The sequence below is a fragment of the Pygoscelis adeliae genome, unplaced genomic scaffold, assembly GCF_000699105.1.
Source record: "Pygoscelis adeliae isolate BGI_AS28 unplaced genomic scaffold, ASM69910v1 Scaffold238, whole genome shotgun sequence".
Taxonomy (NCBI): domain Eukaryota; kingdom Metazoa; phylum Chordata; class Aves; order Sphenisciformes; family Spheniscidae; genus Pygoscelis; species Pygoscelis adeliae.
The window spans coordinates 1,654,257-1,668,412 of NW_008825285.1; the positions used below are offsets into that span (position 1 = coordinate 1,654,257).

The 14,156-nt window shown below is 38.2% G+C and overlaps 1 protein-coding gene across 3 annotated transcripts in view; it reads right to left on the minus strand.

Annotated features, from left to right (window-relative positions):
• Positions 1 to 14,064, minus strand: part of DNAJB6 (DnaJ (Hsp40) homolog, subfamily B, member 6) — a 63,380-nt gene extending 49,316 nt beyond the window's left edge. For 2 of the 3 annotated variants that reach the window (XM_009329888.1, XM_009329886.1), the window contains exons 1-5: positions 13,909 to 14,064; positions 4,380 to 4,488; positions 3,669 to 3,778; positions 896 to 955; positions 423 to 533 (exon numbers count right to left, since the gene is read on the minus strand). In XM_009329888.1, the coding sequence (XP_009328163.1) occupies positions 423 to 533; positions 896 to 955; positions 3,669 to 3,778; positions 4,380 to 4,444 (346 nt within the window). In that variant the 5' untranslated portion in view covers positions 4,445 to 4,488; positions 13,909 to 14,064. Of the gene's footprint in view, positions 1 to 422; positions 534 to 895; positions 956 to 3,668; positions 3,779 to 4,379; positions 4,489 to 8,795; positions 8,817 to 13,908 lie in introns of those variants that run through there. The other variant, XM_009329887.1, reaches the window with a different exon arrangement.
• Between the last annotated feature and the right edge of the window lie 92 nt (positions 14,065 to 14,156).

Consider the following 14,156-nt stretch of genomic DNA (forward strand, 5'->3'; position numbering starts at 1 on the left):
CAGTTAACCTATCCAGTTGAGAAGTTCCCAAAGCTACATTAAATATTTACAGATCAAAAGAGATTAAATTCATCAGACTAAGTTCGCCCAGTCAAATTCTCGAGAGGGAATTCCAGTGTATACTTTTTCTGTCGAATGTTAGTTCCTTCCAACCTACAGAGACATAGCAGCCATGATTTTGTGGGTTTTTTTAAACCAGGCCTTCCAATAAAACATGAACTGGCAAGCCACATCTTTTCTGTACTATCAAATCAACCAAGAAGAAATGGGTAGGAAACAAACATTTTAAATATAATACAAAATACCAATTGTTTACCTCCAGTTTTCAGAGCTAGATCTAGTAAGCTGCAATCGCTATGTTTGTTTTGTAAAGTTTTAGCCACACTTTAGAGACACATAACTAAAACCAGCGAATTACTTACCAAAGAAGTCAAATGAAAAGGGGTCCCTTCCACCAAAAAACTCCCTAAAGACATCTTCTGGGTTACGGAATGTAAATCCAAATTCAAACTGATTATCGTGATGATTTCCACCTGCAAAAAGAAGTTAAATTTCAATTACCCTCACACATTCTTACTAACAAGAAAAGTTCAGGCCTATATGGTATTTGAATCATTTATGAACACATTTCTAAAATTTCTCTTTCCTTTTCAGTTATCACTCAAGTACACACAATACTTTTTATAATTAATTCTCTTTTCTCTGTTTCCAGATATCAGTAATACAATTGTTCTAGCTGTTGTAAAAGGTAAAAACAATTTAATTTCAGTTTTCAGAAGATTACATTTTAGACCTTAGTATAGGCATTTCCAGATTCCTGTCTTAAAAAGAAAGCTGCAGAAAATGGCTCTCCCCCAGAACAGAGAAAGCAAAGAACTGCTAGTTGTCAACATACCTCCGCCTCCATTTATTAAGCCTTCTTTTCCGTATCTGTCATAGATGTCACGTTTTTTAGCTACAAGGAGAAGTTGTACATCATGTCAGTAAATAGGCACACTGAATTTGGAAAAAAACAAAATTACTTAACTGGTATTCTCAGCTAAACATCTTCTTAAAGCTAATTTATTTAAGGAAGTTCTGGCATGCAACTGGTGAGCATTTCTGTTGAGGATTGCCAAAGCAATTTAGGTTCAGAATGAACAGGTACTAAACCTTAGACTTATTATAACTTAGTTGTAGAAGCTCAGGTCCTGTTGTATCAGAAAAAAATCTGGTATAAGGACAAACTTCACAAGGAAGTTTGCCTTTAAAAAAATACTGCAGTCTTCATCTTTACATAGGTACCATGGAAAGCTTTAGGTTGTAAAGGACCTCTGGAATTCAACCTTCTCCTCCAAACAAGTCTAATCTCAAAGTTGGTCAAAACTTGCCTGGATAAAGCTCTGATCTCATCAATCTCCAAGAAAAGAACATTCTACAGTCTCTCTGGAAAACAGTCCCAGTGCTCAAGCATTCTCATTGTAACCATTCTCTTCCTTCTATCCAACTGGAATTTCCCTTGTTGCAAACCTTGACCATTGCCTCTCTTTCTCTTATTGCATAAGACCAAGCCCATTATTACAGAGTTATGAGAACGGAAGGACAGCATTTGTATGAGTGACTGCAAAACCCCTCAAATTAATTATAACCACTTCCAGTTTAACAAAGGGGAATGAAGTGATGTTAAAAAAATGCCGTGGAAGGATTCGACTCAAACTGCTTGCTCTCTATTATTTTAGACGGCATGGAACGGCTTGCTCTTAATTCCATTGCAGACCAGCCTTCCCGCACCCATGAGAAAAGGGAGAAAAATTAACTCTACATTACTACATAAGATCAGACTGCACTGTTGGTACTGGAAAGGAACCTGAAGAGCTTAAAAAGGCAGATAGCTTATTTTGCTTGCACTGGTGTGGAAGTATCAGCCAAAAACCAGTCAGGGCATCTGATTTTAGACTCAATATTAACAGGCTATTCCCCCTGGAATCTCTTCAGTGAAAGATGTTTTTGAAATTTAAATAGCATCGCTGAATGAACAAGCAGTTACCTCAAACAGCTGCTGAAAAGTAGAATACTTCTGACTAACAGGAATTAAAATTTTATATACTGATCATCTCCAAATAATGGAAACTTGCAGTAGGTTCACACACACACATCCCCAGCAAAGCTTGGTACATTACCCGTATTGCTAGAAAGCAATTTTTAAAGAAAGGAGGTTAACCTACCCACCAATGTAAAAAGACCACAGCAGTATGGCAGACAAACTGTCAGAAGCAAGAAACAGCAAGGAAGACCTGAGGGCTCACAAAGCCCGAAGTTCATCTTGAAAAATATAACGTTCTTAAAACCACAAGGGAAGTGTGCTCTGTGATCACCCAATTTCAGCGTTCTTTGCTTATGTAACCCCTTATAAAACTATTCTTCTGCCAAAAACCCATCTTCATTCAAGCCTGTAATGGTGTCAGAAAATGTCATTAAGTCTGCAGAACAGTTGATTGCCTCTCAACCACGGGGCTCAGGATTCAGATACCCCTGCTGCACAAATGACTGTTAAGACACCAGTAACTTAGGATTTGGTCTAGATCCAAAAACAGGCAGCATTTTTAGAAGATGTTCTAAAATTCTAGCAGCATACTGTTTCCGAAGAACCTGATGATCTGTGTAACAACCAGACCAGTATCCTATTTTTATCTTGCTCAAAAATTAGCTTAAGAAGGTTAAATTACTCTAGAAGACAAGTATACAATGAACTGCCCATAAATTAAGTTCTGTTTCTCCCATGTCAATTAAGTATCAAAACCAAAGAAACAGGGTGTACAAGACTGCAGCTTGATAAACCAGGCCAAATTCTGAAAGGTAATCTAGATGCTGCTAGCGCTTTAAATATAGCTTTCCCATGCTCACTGGTCTCAGGTGAAATCAAGGACACTTCAGAAATAGCATATAGACAGCTGCAGTCAATTACAGGGGAAAATAATCAAAGTAGCTTAAATCATTTTGTTATGATTCAGACTGCTTTTGCCAGAACACTAGCAAAAGGTAATGATACTTTTCATTACTGCCATCAAAAAGATATGAGTGAACTATAAGCTGAATTCCTGCACCACATGGGTCAGGCCAAGTAACTGTTTCAGAACAATTCAAAATAAACACGCCCCTCAGTATCACAGTTGACTGAATTTATGGAATTCACCCAAACGCAATCCGAATTTTCAACAAGGTTTACAGTATGCTTGGGCTTTGTCAAGACTAGTTTTCTGTTACAAGAACTAGAAGCAGTAGGCCCAGCAGAAGATACTTCAGAGTTTGTCTAGCCTGATTTTTATTGGATAAACACAGTAATTCCCCTGTACTGATGGCTTTACCTCCTATGATAAAATGAATATTGGTATTCACAGATATCTCTTCAGAAATTTCTGAAGAGAGCCTGGCAAACATAGGATTTCAATTTCTAGAAGGAAACTGGTTTGGTTACTCATCTAGAGACATCCTGAATTTTCTGTTTCAAATTTTCTGCTTATTCTGTCTTATCTGCAAGCTTTTTTCTCTCTTTTCTTTTGAAAAGGAAGTAGTTGAGTTGGATGGTAAACCAAAGTTACAATATCCCTTTAAAGCATCATACATCAGCGTTTCCAGTCTGATACCCAGACTAGAGACGTGCAGTTCAAGAGCCCTTTTGCAATACCTACCATCTGACAAAACTTCATAGGCCTCAGCTACTTGTTTAAACTGCCGTTCTGCCTCATCTTTATTGTCTGGATTTTTATCAGGGTGCCATTTTAATGCCAATTTACGGTACCTAAATGGAAGGAAAACAAAGGATATTTTACTCTGAAATGAAGGAATATGCTATACAGATACACACAAAAATGTTTCAAACAAGTTGACAGGAGTTAAACTGTTTAGATATTCCCCAGCGCTTTGTGTCTTGCGTCTAGACCAGTACCAACAGATTCTGCACAGCAACCATACCTCGTGTTAAGAAAGAGCTAGTATCCAAAAAAGCAGCATGCCAAACACTTGTTAATGACTTTGAAAAAGCACCTCTGCAAAAGGAGGGGAAGACTAGTTACTGCAACTCAGCCACAGAAGAAGGGGCTGTCACTGCCTATACCATATCAAGTTTGGAGGCACACTTGTACAGAAATGTATTTAACAGTGATCAAAAAACAGTGACTGACAGCATTTTCACTTCAGCAGTACTCAGGATTCTTTTCCCAATTTCATAAAAATGAGCAAATGCTTTTTCTTCAGAACACTAAATATTTCTCTGTTAGTGAAGGTTATCACCTCAGATGACTACTACTCATCCTAGTATTGACAAAGTGAGAATCCAGAAACCATGTGATTATATTTGTTCCTTAAAATACATAACATATATATACACCAGTGATACTTACGCTTTTTTAATATCTTCTGCTGAGGCATGCTTTTGCACTCCCAGAACTTCATAGTAATCCACCATGTTTCAGTAGTTGTCTTGTTAACAACAGCTGAGTCTTTCAAGTCCTGCAACAACAAGAACTTGTAAATGAGGCTTGTAGAGTAATGCTACTTCATAAAAGTCAGGTAGGAGCCTAGTATCTTCCAGTACCAAACCTGATCTGAGAGCGCTGCTTGTTTTTAGAAACGCGAATGTTCCAAACACAAAAAATAAAATTGCTTTATTTTACGTTGACAGATCAAACAATTACTTTGATTCTGATTTTTGTCTATGTTCTTTAATCCCACTGAAACACAGTGCACAGAGACATAGGTAAACAGCAGGTTCCTGAAACAAATTAGACTGAAAAGCTAGATTTAACCAGTATATTAAGAAGAGTACGTACAGTGTATCACCATTTTGATATATACGTTAATAACTGTGAATGCAAAAGAAACCACGTATCACGTTCACTTTATGTCACCTCTGACACCTCTGTCATGTCTTAAGCACATATGAGCATAAACAAAGGGCCACATCTTTCACATCTACTGGTCAGAACATTACTTCCACTGAGAAGCTCCCTTCAAAAAAGCAATGTATGTGCAGGTCTTAGAAATCTAAAAATCTGCCTATAATTTCCAGCAAGTCTTTCTCGTACTCAAACCTTGACAGAAAATTCACGTATTGCCAAAGCTACTGAATTCCATTTACTTCCTTTACGTTTACCAACATACAGTACATAGCCAGGTAAGATTGCTCAAACTGCAAGGTTAACCAACCATCTCAAGTACAGAGGCACCTTGTGTTTCTTGGTATAAGAGAATCAAGTTTTCACAAGAGTCCCAAGAAACCTACAAGCTAAAAGAAAAAGCATTTGCCTTACGCAATTTAAATACTGACAGTTTCCTGTCAATATTATAGTTACAATGAACAGTTATACTAACCATTACTTCAGCTAAATGACCATTAAGATTAAAGAATCTTTCTAAAAATTTCAAGAACATTTCATCTCTTCATGCAAAGGGTTCTTCTCTCCACCACTGTAACCAGTCTCCCTTCTGGCAAAACTTCCAGCCACTTTCCTATCCCATCACTGCTGCTGGTTCGTTTCAAGTTTCATGAACAAGGCAACACTGACCTTTTCAATGAGTTACCAACTCATTGCAGGCAGTGTCACCCAAATACACTTGAACATAACAATACAGCAATGTATGTCACATTTTCTTATCCCGTGCATCAAGAACAAAAATTCATTGAAATCACTTCCCCCCGCCCCAGGCCATTCAGTGTTTTTCATTTCAGCCCAGGCAAAGTCTCATTTGCATGTTTTTTCACACAAATGCTGAAAGAATCAAGCGTGATATAGCCCAGTGAAATATTCTGAAATTAATTTATTGTATTAGTATTACATCTATCTTTCAACATCCTGGGATGTAAACATCAGAGAGAGACTTCCTTCTAAAATAAATTGGTACATCTTCAAAATATATTGCTGTTGTAGGTTAAAGCTTAATTAACTTTAATTAGGGATGTGGTTACACACACATTTCCTCAAATGGCAAAACCAGTTTAAGAGATACCCTGCCACACTACCTCCCCCCTCCAAACTACTTACAGAAGCAAATGTATTGGAGGAGCCATGTGTTTTTAAAACTTGGGTGGTTTTAGCAATCTAGTTAACCACAGAGTCCCACAAACACTTACAAAATTAAAGTGTAGCAGGTAAACAGACCTCTAATTGACTTTGCCCTTTGAAGAAACCTCCACACTGAAAGAAGTAGTACGGGTATAGTCAATATTGTGACCAACACCAAGGGAAGTTGAGAGACATGCATTACAATGAACATTAAGAATACCAATGCTAATATAGTCATGGCAGGGTTCAATATGTAAACATATAGATTACCAAAAATATCCCGGAATACTTGCTATCAACTAGCCTCACTAGCTTTGCTGTTTCCCAAACAATGATTAGAAGAACAGCTCTATGAATACACAGGTGAGGAGCAAGGTTAGCATGGGTTAAGTATGTTATCAAATCCTGTAGCCAATCCTCATGAGTAATAGCATATATGGAACATACAGTTTACAGAAAGAAATCAGGGAGGGGGGGAATCTAGTATGAGTCAGGCTTAAGGCTAGAGGTCAGAGCCCCTCCTAACAAGAGATACTAGCCTAAAACCAGTGAACTAACAGCAGGAAACCGCAACACATAAAAGCACATACCATTCCGCTAAGTGTTTTTTCTATATTCTCCTTTTTTTCTTAAATACAAGACTTGCATTAGCACTCCTCTCAATTTAGGCCGATATCGTAAAGGCAAAATTCAAAACTTAAACTTCTAGCTAGAATAAGCAGGTAGGAAAAGCAACTTAGATGTAAAAATTAAATCACATCATTTCCTAGAGAACTTTGTGCATGTCATATTGATTTCAACATATATTTCTTTAAACACTTTAGCTGTTTGTTTAAAAACAGTGCTGCAGTGTTGTAAGTTCAGACTCCATACATACATACACCAATATATCCTAAATAACAGAAGCCTGAAGTTGGGACCAAAAATGAGTGCTGAGACAACGCAACCACCTCTTAATAGATTACTCTGACCCTAAAAAGCAACTCCTCCAAGAACAGAGGATTATTTGTTTCAAAGAAATGTCTGGGGCTTGCATATTCCATCTTTTATGAGTGTGTTATTGTTCAGTTTTCACCTGCTGCTAATATCAAGTCTGGAATTAAGACAAGCCAGCAGCTCTCTAAAGAAAACAAACTGTTTATATTCTCCTTCTCTCAGTCAAACATTCAGGTGACAGTAAGAGTTCATCTCCAATTAATCATTATTTCTATCTGTTAGTTACCATAAAGCATAAACTGCACTGCTACAATTTTAGGTATCATAGGAACTTTTTTCTTGGGTGCAAAAAGGTTTTAGCAGTATTTACATGAAGAAAATCCATCTGCATTTTTTTTTGTCCAGTTTAAGCAAAACATGCAAAAACATGAAAGAGCATCTACTAATACTCAGCCCCTTAAAAATACTTGGATTTTTGCTCAACATCCAGTAAGACACAAAAAAAACCCCAACCCACACCACCACAAAAACAACCAAAAAAAACCCCCCAACCTGACACTCACAAACTAGAAAAGACCTGTCTCCAATCTTTCCAGGAAAAAAATATTTAAAATATTAACTCAAGAAAACAACCACCATCAACTTGTAACAAAACAGAAAACGGCTGATTAAAAAAATAAATAAAATCAGTAGTGTTAAGGCTAGTAGGAATCTGCATGGTGAAAATGCCTATATGTTTCAAAGCAGCAAACCACATACCTCCCTGCAAAATGGAAAAAAAAAAAACCTCAACTGTCCTAACCAAAATGACATGACAAACATCTTCTTCCAACCCCAAATCTATCAAACAATTTGTCTCCAAATATACAAGCAAGGCTCATTAACTAGGTGCTCGAGAGTTTTTTTTCCAAAGCCACAAGGAAGCCAGCCCACGTTAGCTAATTTCCCACTTCCAACCACAGAAAATCTTCAAAGTCTTAGAAGAAAAAACCAAGCAAAAAAACTCCAGATGAAAGAAGTTGTTTTATGGCCTTCATGTTTGCTTTCAGAAATTTACAGTTACTTGTGTTCCTAATTGCACTATGTTTATAGGATGTTATCAGCTAGTCTAACTCCTTCTTTGGAGCATGAACAAATTAAACATCCAAAAGTTTATGCGAACCGAAAGTTTCCATAGCTTATAGATTTCCCAGTCATCACAGGAGAAGTCAGCTTTGCTCTGGCTTACCAAGCAGAAGCCCTGAATGCTCATACTGACTCAACGCAACTGATAAGAGTATACAACCAGGCTTGAGAACTCCCTCTTACAGCACAGCCCAAAGCTAGGTCACTTTAGAGTTCTCTTGAAACCCGGCTCAAACTCTCTTTACAGCAAAGTCCTCAGCTACATAAAAGGCATGAGAAGAATTAGAGAAGATAGATACATAGAGAGCTATAAACTTTTATAAGATCAGATGACAAAGAAAAAAAAGTAATCAGATGCACAACCTGCAGGGATGACAAAGCAGCACCCCCAACTAAATACGGAAGGGGAGGAAGGTATCCAAACAAGAAATTCCTAAATCAGTCAGGAGGGAATTCAGACAGCAAGGGGCATGCGACCTTTGCAGTCAGCCCAGTCAGAAAAAGTTATCTATTTCTGGCCATGAAGCAACAGGGCGGCACGGAGAGTCCTGAAAGATGCCAGAATAGCTCAAGCTTAGCGACTAGTGCAGTCACCTGGGTAGAGGGAGATGGAGTTCCAAATTCATGCAATTCACAGAAGCAGCCAGTCATCAACATCCCATGCAAGTTGCACTGCCATCCAATTCCTAGTACCTGCCTGCTTTCTATGAAGGTATCTGAAGGATTGCATCCTGCTGGCAACACAGGAAGAATAAATACCCTGCTCTGAATCCCAGTTCAGCTTGAGCTTGTGTCTGACCTACTCAACAGCAACTGAGCAATGTAGAGATGTCTCTGGTATGTTAATAGATGATGCATACACTCCAGGATCTTTGGGAATTGCAACCTATGATTAAAAAAATATGATTTTTCACATTCCAAGAGTTTTATTAGAAAGCAGTATGTCAGCTGGACCTGATGAAATTTTACACTCCTTCAAAAGTATGAACAAGACTACAGCAGCATTAATACTGTTGTGGATCCAGGGCCATACAAAGAGTATCAAGCAACACACACTTTCAAAGTTTTCTAGTATTTCTTAATTTGATTTTTACATAGCTAAGACACCTTTGCTAAACGTTTTATTATTTACAGTACAGTAAATTCAGAGATGTATAAACATTTTCAGTCTTAAACTACCAAACTTCAGATGAAGTTCAGTCACTTCATTTGCTCACAGCTACAGATTTCAAACACAATCCATGAATTGTAATTACTTGCCTATATCTCTCCAAGTTACCCATCTAAAAGAAGGGTAAATAAAGATCAACCGTAAAGCACTATTTGCCAAGGCTTCCAAGACACATTTGTACCAGTGTCTCAAGGAGTTCTCACTGGCTTGAAGAGGTCGCTGCCTTTAACACACAGATGCTGGTTACAGAAACTGCCTTCTGGTGTCATCCTACACCCTAACCAAAAAAAGACAAATCTCACACCACAACTCTTAAGAGCAGAAGAGCACTCAAGACAACAATCAAATGCATTTTACCTAGTACAACTCAGCAACACAGGAAGCTATCTTTACAAGTTGCCAAACCTTGGCCAAATCCCAAATAAAATGAAGAGATCTTTGTCAGTTCTAGCAACAATATCTGGGATGTGCCACATGGAACTGAGCTCAGACCATGAGCAGTCTCTTGGCTGTACTAGCAAAGGTCCACTGTGCTAGCGCCGTACAAGTGCTACCATAAAAATGCCCACACTGTATACCAGAAAATCTTTGTAAGAGGAAGTTTAAGAATGCTAAGGAACCGAACGAAAGTTACTTTAATTCTGATGAGTGCAATAATACAGAGCAAGAAAACCTGTATAAAGTTTGTGATTAATTTATCTGACAAATACATTTAAACAACGCACCAACATTAAATTTTTCTTCCCACTGATATATGCACGGTGTGGTACAGGCTACGGTATATTAAAAACCTCAGTACTTTCAACTTCTACTTACCTAAGCTTAGAGAAGCTGTGACAGTTTAACTTCACAGGTTCCTGAAATGTATTGTTTTGTGGAAAAATGTAAATTTACCATATAATTAAAGTTAATAAAATAGACTTAAATACCAATGTTTATACTCATTACATTAGTACTACAACAGCATCCCCATGAGATGAATCTAACAAAATGAACATTCCAAAAAGCTTAGTTTAGTCTCATGTTTTCACCAAACATCCTGTTTCTATGTTAGAAAACAGAGTGGATTTGAATACAGTGATTATTATATGAGAGGATACAGTTCATACAGGGGAAAAGGTAGCTAGGCTGACTGCTTTACCTTGCAGTTCAAGTTCTATTCAAAAAAAAAAAAAAAAAACAAACAAACAAACAAAAAAACCCAACACCACAACCAAAAAAAGAGCCACCAGCACACAGCTCCCTCACCCCTTATAGCAAGAAGTTACAAAGAACCCTGTCCATTCCCCTCCTCCCCAAGGGGAGCAAGACACAACTGTGACAAGAACTACAGGACCTTCTTGTCTGTTTTACTGCCTGGCACATGGAAAGCCTGTAGAGGGCAACAAGTAAGAAACCATTAAAAAACAATTAACCTACCAAAAATGGAAACAGAAGAAATTGAAAAATCTTTATCTGTGACAGAAATGTAAACTAGCTAACAAAAACTGGAAAAGGAAGTAGATCAGTGAACAGGCTACCCTCACACCCTTGGCTGATACTCTGCTGCTTATCTATCTGATCTATGAGCATGCCTTAAATCAAGGGGTACTTATTCAGGATCTCTCCTTAAAGCAAAGGGGCATTTTTCCAAAACACAACTCAGGTGTCCAAATTTGGAATTGTGTCATACAAATATCTGGAACACTGGCACCCTCCTAAAACTATCCATAAAAGGCTATTTTATACAAAGTAAAAATATTCCTAACTTATTTTAAAATCAAACACAGATCATACATTTTAAGTGATTAAAAACAGTGAAAGCCTCAACTGGCAAAGATCGGGTCCCAAAAGTTTCAGCCAAATAATCACACGCAACCAGATGATCCTTCAGGGAAAAGAAAATAGTTTGAAGTTTCGACACACTTCCCCGGAAGTAGTTTTTGGAGTCATGATAATTTTACTTAAGCCAACCAGCAAAAAAAAAAGAGGTGCATTAAAGCAAACACCCATTTCTTTTTCAGAGCAATGATGACAGGCTGTCAGAGAGTCAGACTACATTTTAAGACAGAAGAATTTCTTCTAATCAAAAGAATTAACAACGTTTTTACAAAAACTGGCTGCAATGTAGCTGTGAATGGCTTCAGACTTATTACAGGAGCTTCAAGATCCTTGCTAAGTGCCGAGTCCTCACTAGTATCAGTGGGATTTCAGTACTTATTCAGAACAAACAGAAAACATAAGTGAAACCTACAACTAGTAACCGTAGGAGTGAAATTCATATGCATGAATTATTTCTTCTCTAGCTGTTAAACAGAAGCAGAACGCTTTCATTAAGTCTAAACTTAAGAAAAATCTAACATCCATTCAAATGTAGTATTTCATTCAAAAGCAAAGAAAATAAAATTTAAACCTACTAATATCATCAACTGCAGTTTTAATTTATATCTATCTTGAAATAAATAATCATCATATGCAAGATCCAACAAGTTTTGACGAAGCTAAGTAATACCTCACTAACCCTTCCATTCCTTGAATAAATCAAGACAAAGGAAAAGCTACTGACAGAAAATGTTTTCAGGACACAGCTGACAAGCTTCTTTATAAATGCTATTAGAGAAACGGAGCACTTGCTACTTAAGGAGCAAGATATTAGAGTATTAAACCTCACACAACTAAGTTGAAAATGAAGGTAATACATTCCCTTCAAAACATCACTATTTACGTGGTAAGAAACAGATGGTCCGCTCGAGTCTGGAAGTCCAGTGTATTGGCATGATGGAGATGCACTATCCTCTGTAGCCAGCAGCACAAGAGCTGAACACTGCTAACACGGGTGGCTGCACTCGGTTTGTTCAACCTGGTGTGACATTTCAGTCAATTCCAGGCTAGAACTTCAATGCCTCTGGACTCACAGTAAAACACAATCATCACCCTCATCCCGCATGACCTCAGCTCAAAGACCTAACTGTGCCAATGTGTTAAGCACAGATGTACAGATGCAGGAGTCCTGGAAGTTTTACGGTTTAAAAAAAAAAAACAACAAACCACAAAAAACTGTATTTCTTTCCTCAGTACAGTCCAAATACTATTAGGAACTCATATATCCTTGTTATTGAGGAGATGATTTAACTTAAGTGTTTTTCCTCTCTCCATGTACATTCCAAAACTTCTAGTGGATGAAAGAAAGAATACAGTAGGTAGAGAAACATATATATCTATTAAAAAAGTAAATATCAAAGTACATCATCCCTCCAACTAAAAATTCTGTGTTACACAAAAGTGAAGCCTTGCATGCTTTCTCCCAAAGTCCAGCCAAGATAAGTCAGCAAACTGCATCGATCTAGGAAAGACAGAAGAAAATACCAGAGAGAAAAGCTGTTTTGGTAAGAATGTGCTGTAGTCAGAAAGCACAAGTGCTAAAAAGACAAATCTGATGGAGAACAAGGGGAACTTTGCAGTTTACAGATAGAGAAATTATTAACAACATTGCAGTTTAAACAATATTGCCAATAGAAGTAGCAATTTAAATTTCTCCTCCAGTGTCTGAGATAATTTAAGAAAATTTAATCCTAAATTAACTTCCATTTCAAATGGTCTCTTGTTCTCCACTGAAAAGGCAGCGTGAGAGCCAAGAGGGGGAAACAAAGTTAGACCAGTATTGTGCACTAGTTAGCATTTTGGTTGTTTAAAATAAAAAACCCACAGAAAAGTAATCACAGAGACAAGATCTGTAAATACATTTACTCACTGGTCCGAACAAATCTTCTCTGACAACATAATCCAGAAAACTAAATGGTACTTTAACCACCAGGCTCTTGATCATCAGCTGAACATAAAATCCCTCTGAACTAGAGTACAAGGACCTCCAAAGAGTAAACAAAAATTAAGGTCAGCAGGCAGCAGTAACTGCAACCTCAGAGGACCAGAAAGGCAAAGCCTAGTTTCATTCCAGCTATTCCCTCTGTGTCAGCACCTTGTTCTTATCACTTTTTGACACTTTACATCCTAAAAACTCAGGGCTTGATCATTGATTGATTATGCAATGTCACAAGCTTGACCATTTGCACATTAGCATTGTTATAAATTTAGCTTCTACGATGTTACTGTGTCCAAATGAGAACCAAACAAGCAGTTTATTATTATCAGAATTCAGACCAAGTTTGCTCAGTATTTTGGATAATCTTTTCTAATGCCTTCATGCTCAAGCCTGCAGCACAGGTTTTCAGCAGCCAACGAGAGCTCCAACAGTAAAACTGTAACACAGCATAAGGTGTTGCTACAAACAGGAACACTGATCATAAATAACTTCGCTTCCCAACTCGCTGCCCTCTCAGAAGTCCAGCAAATACTGACGACAAACTGTGTTCCTTACCTGCCAGTAACAATTCTGAACTCAGCTTGGAATTTGGCAACAGCGAGTTCAAAAGACCTGACCACTACCCGCCTTCACCCCACAACAAAGCTTACGACTGACCCTACTCTGAGTTAATAAACGCAGAACAGGATTTAACTAAACCATTTCTATCGGGGGGAAAAAAAAGCACGTTCAGTTTACAAGCACGCCAAAAAAGTACGCTGCGAAGAAAAGAACTTTAAGTAAAAGGTCTGTTCAACACATTCCAGAGCAAAGGGTGAACTCAGGCTCTCCCTCACCTTCTCGTGACTGACACCACTGCAAGCAGAAATGGAAACGCGGATTTTTTTTCCCCTAGCCCTTCTCTGCTTGCGGCAAACAGGAGACAAATCCGATCTGGGACCGTACGACCCGGGGATCCCAAACTCTATCTCCTCCGCTCCGAGTTACGCGATAAGCCCAAGGCAGCCACTGCGCCCGGGGGCGGCTCCCTCACCGCCCGCCCCCAAGCGCCAGAGATCCCCGCCGCCCGCTCCCCTGCGCGCCC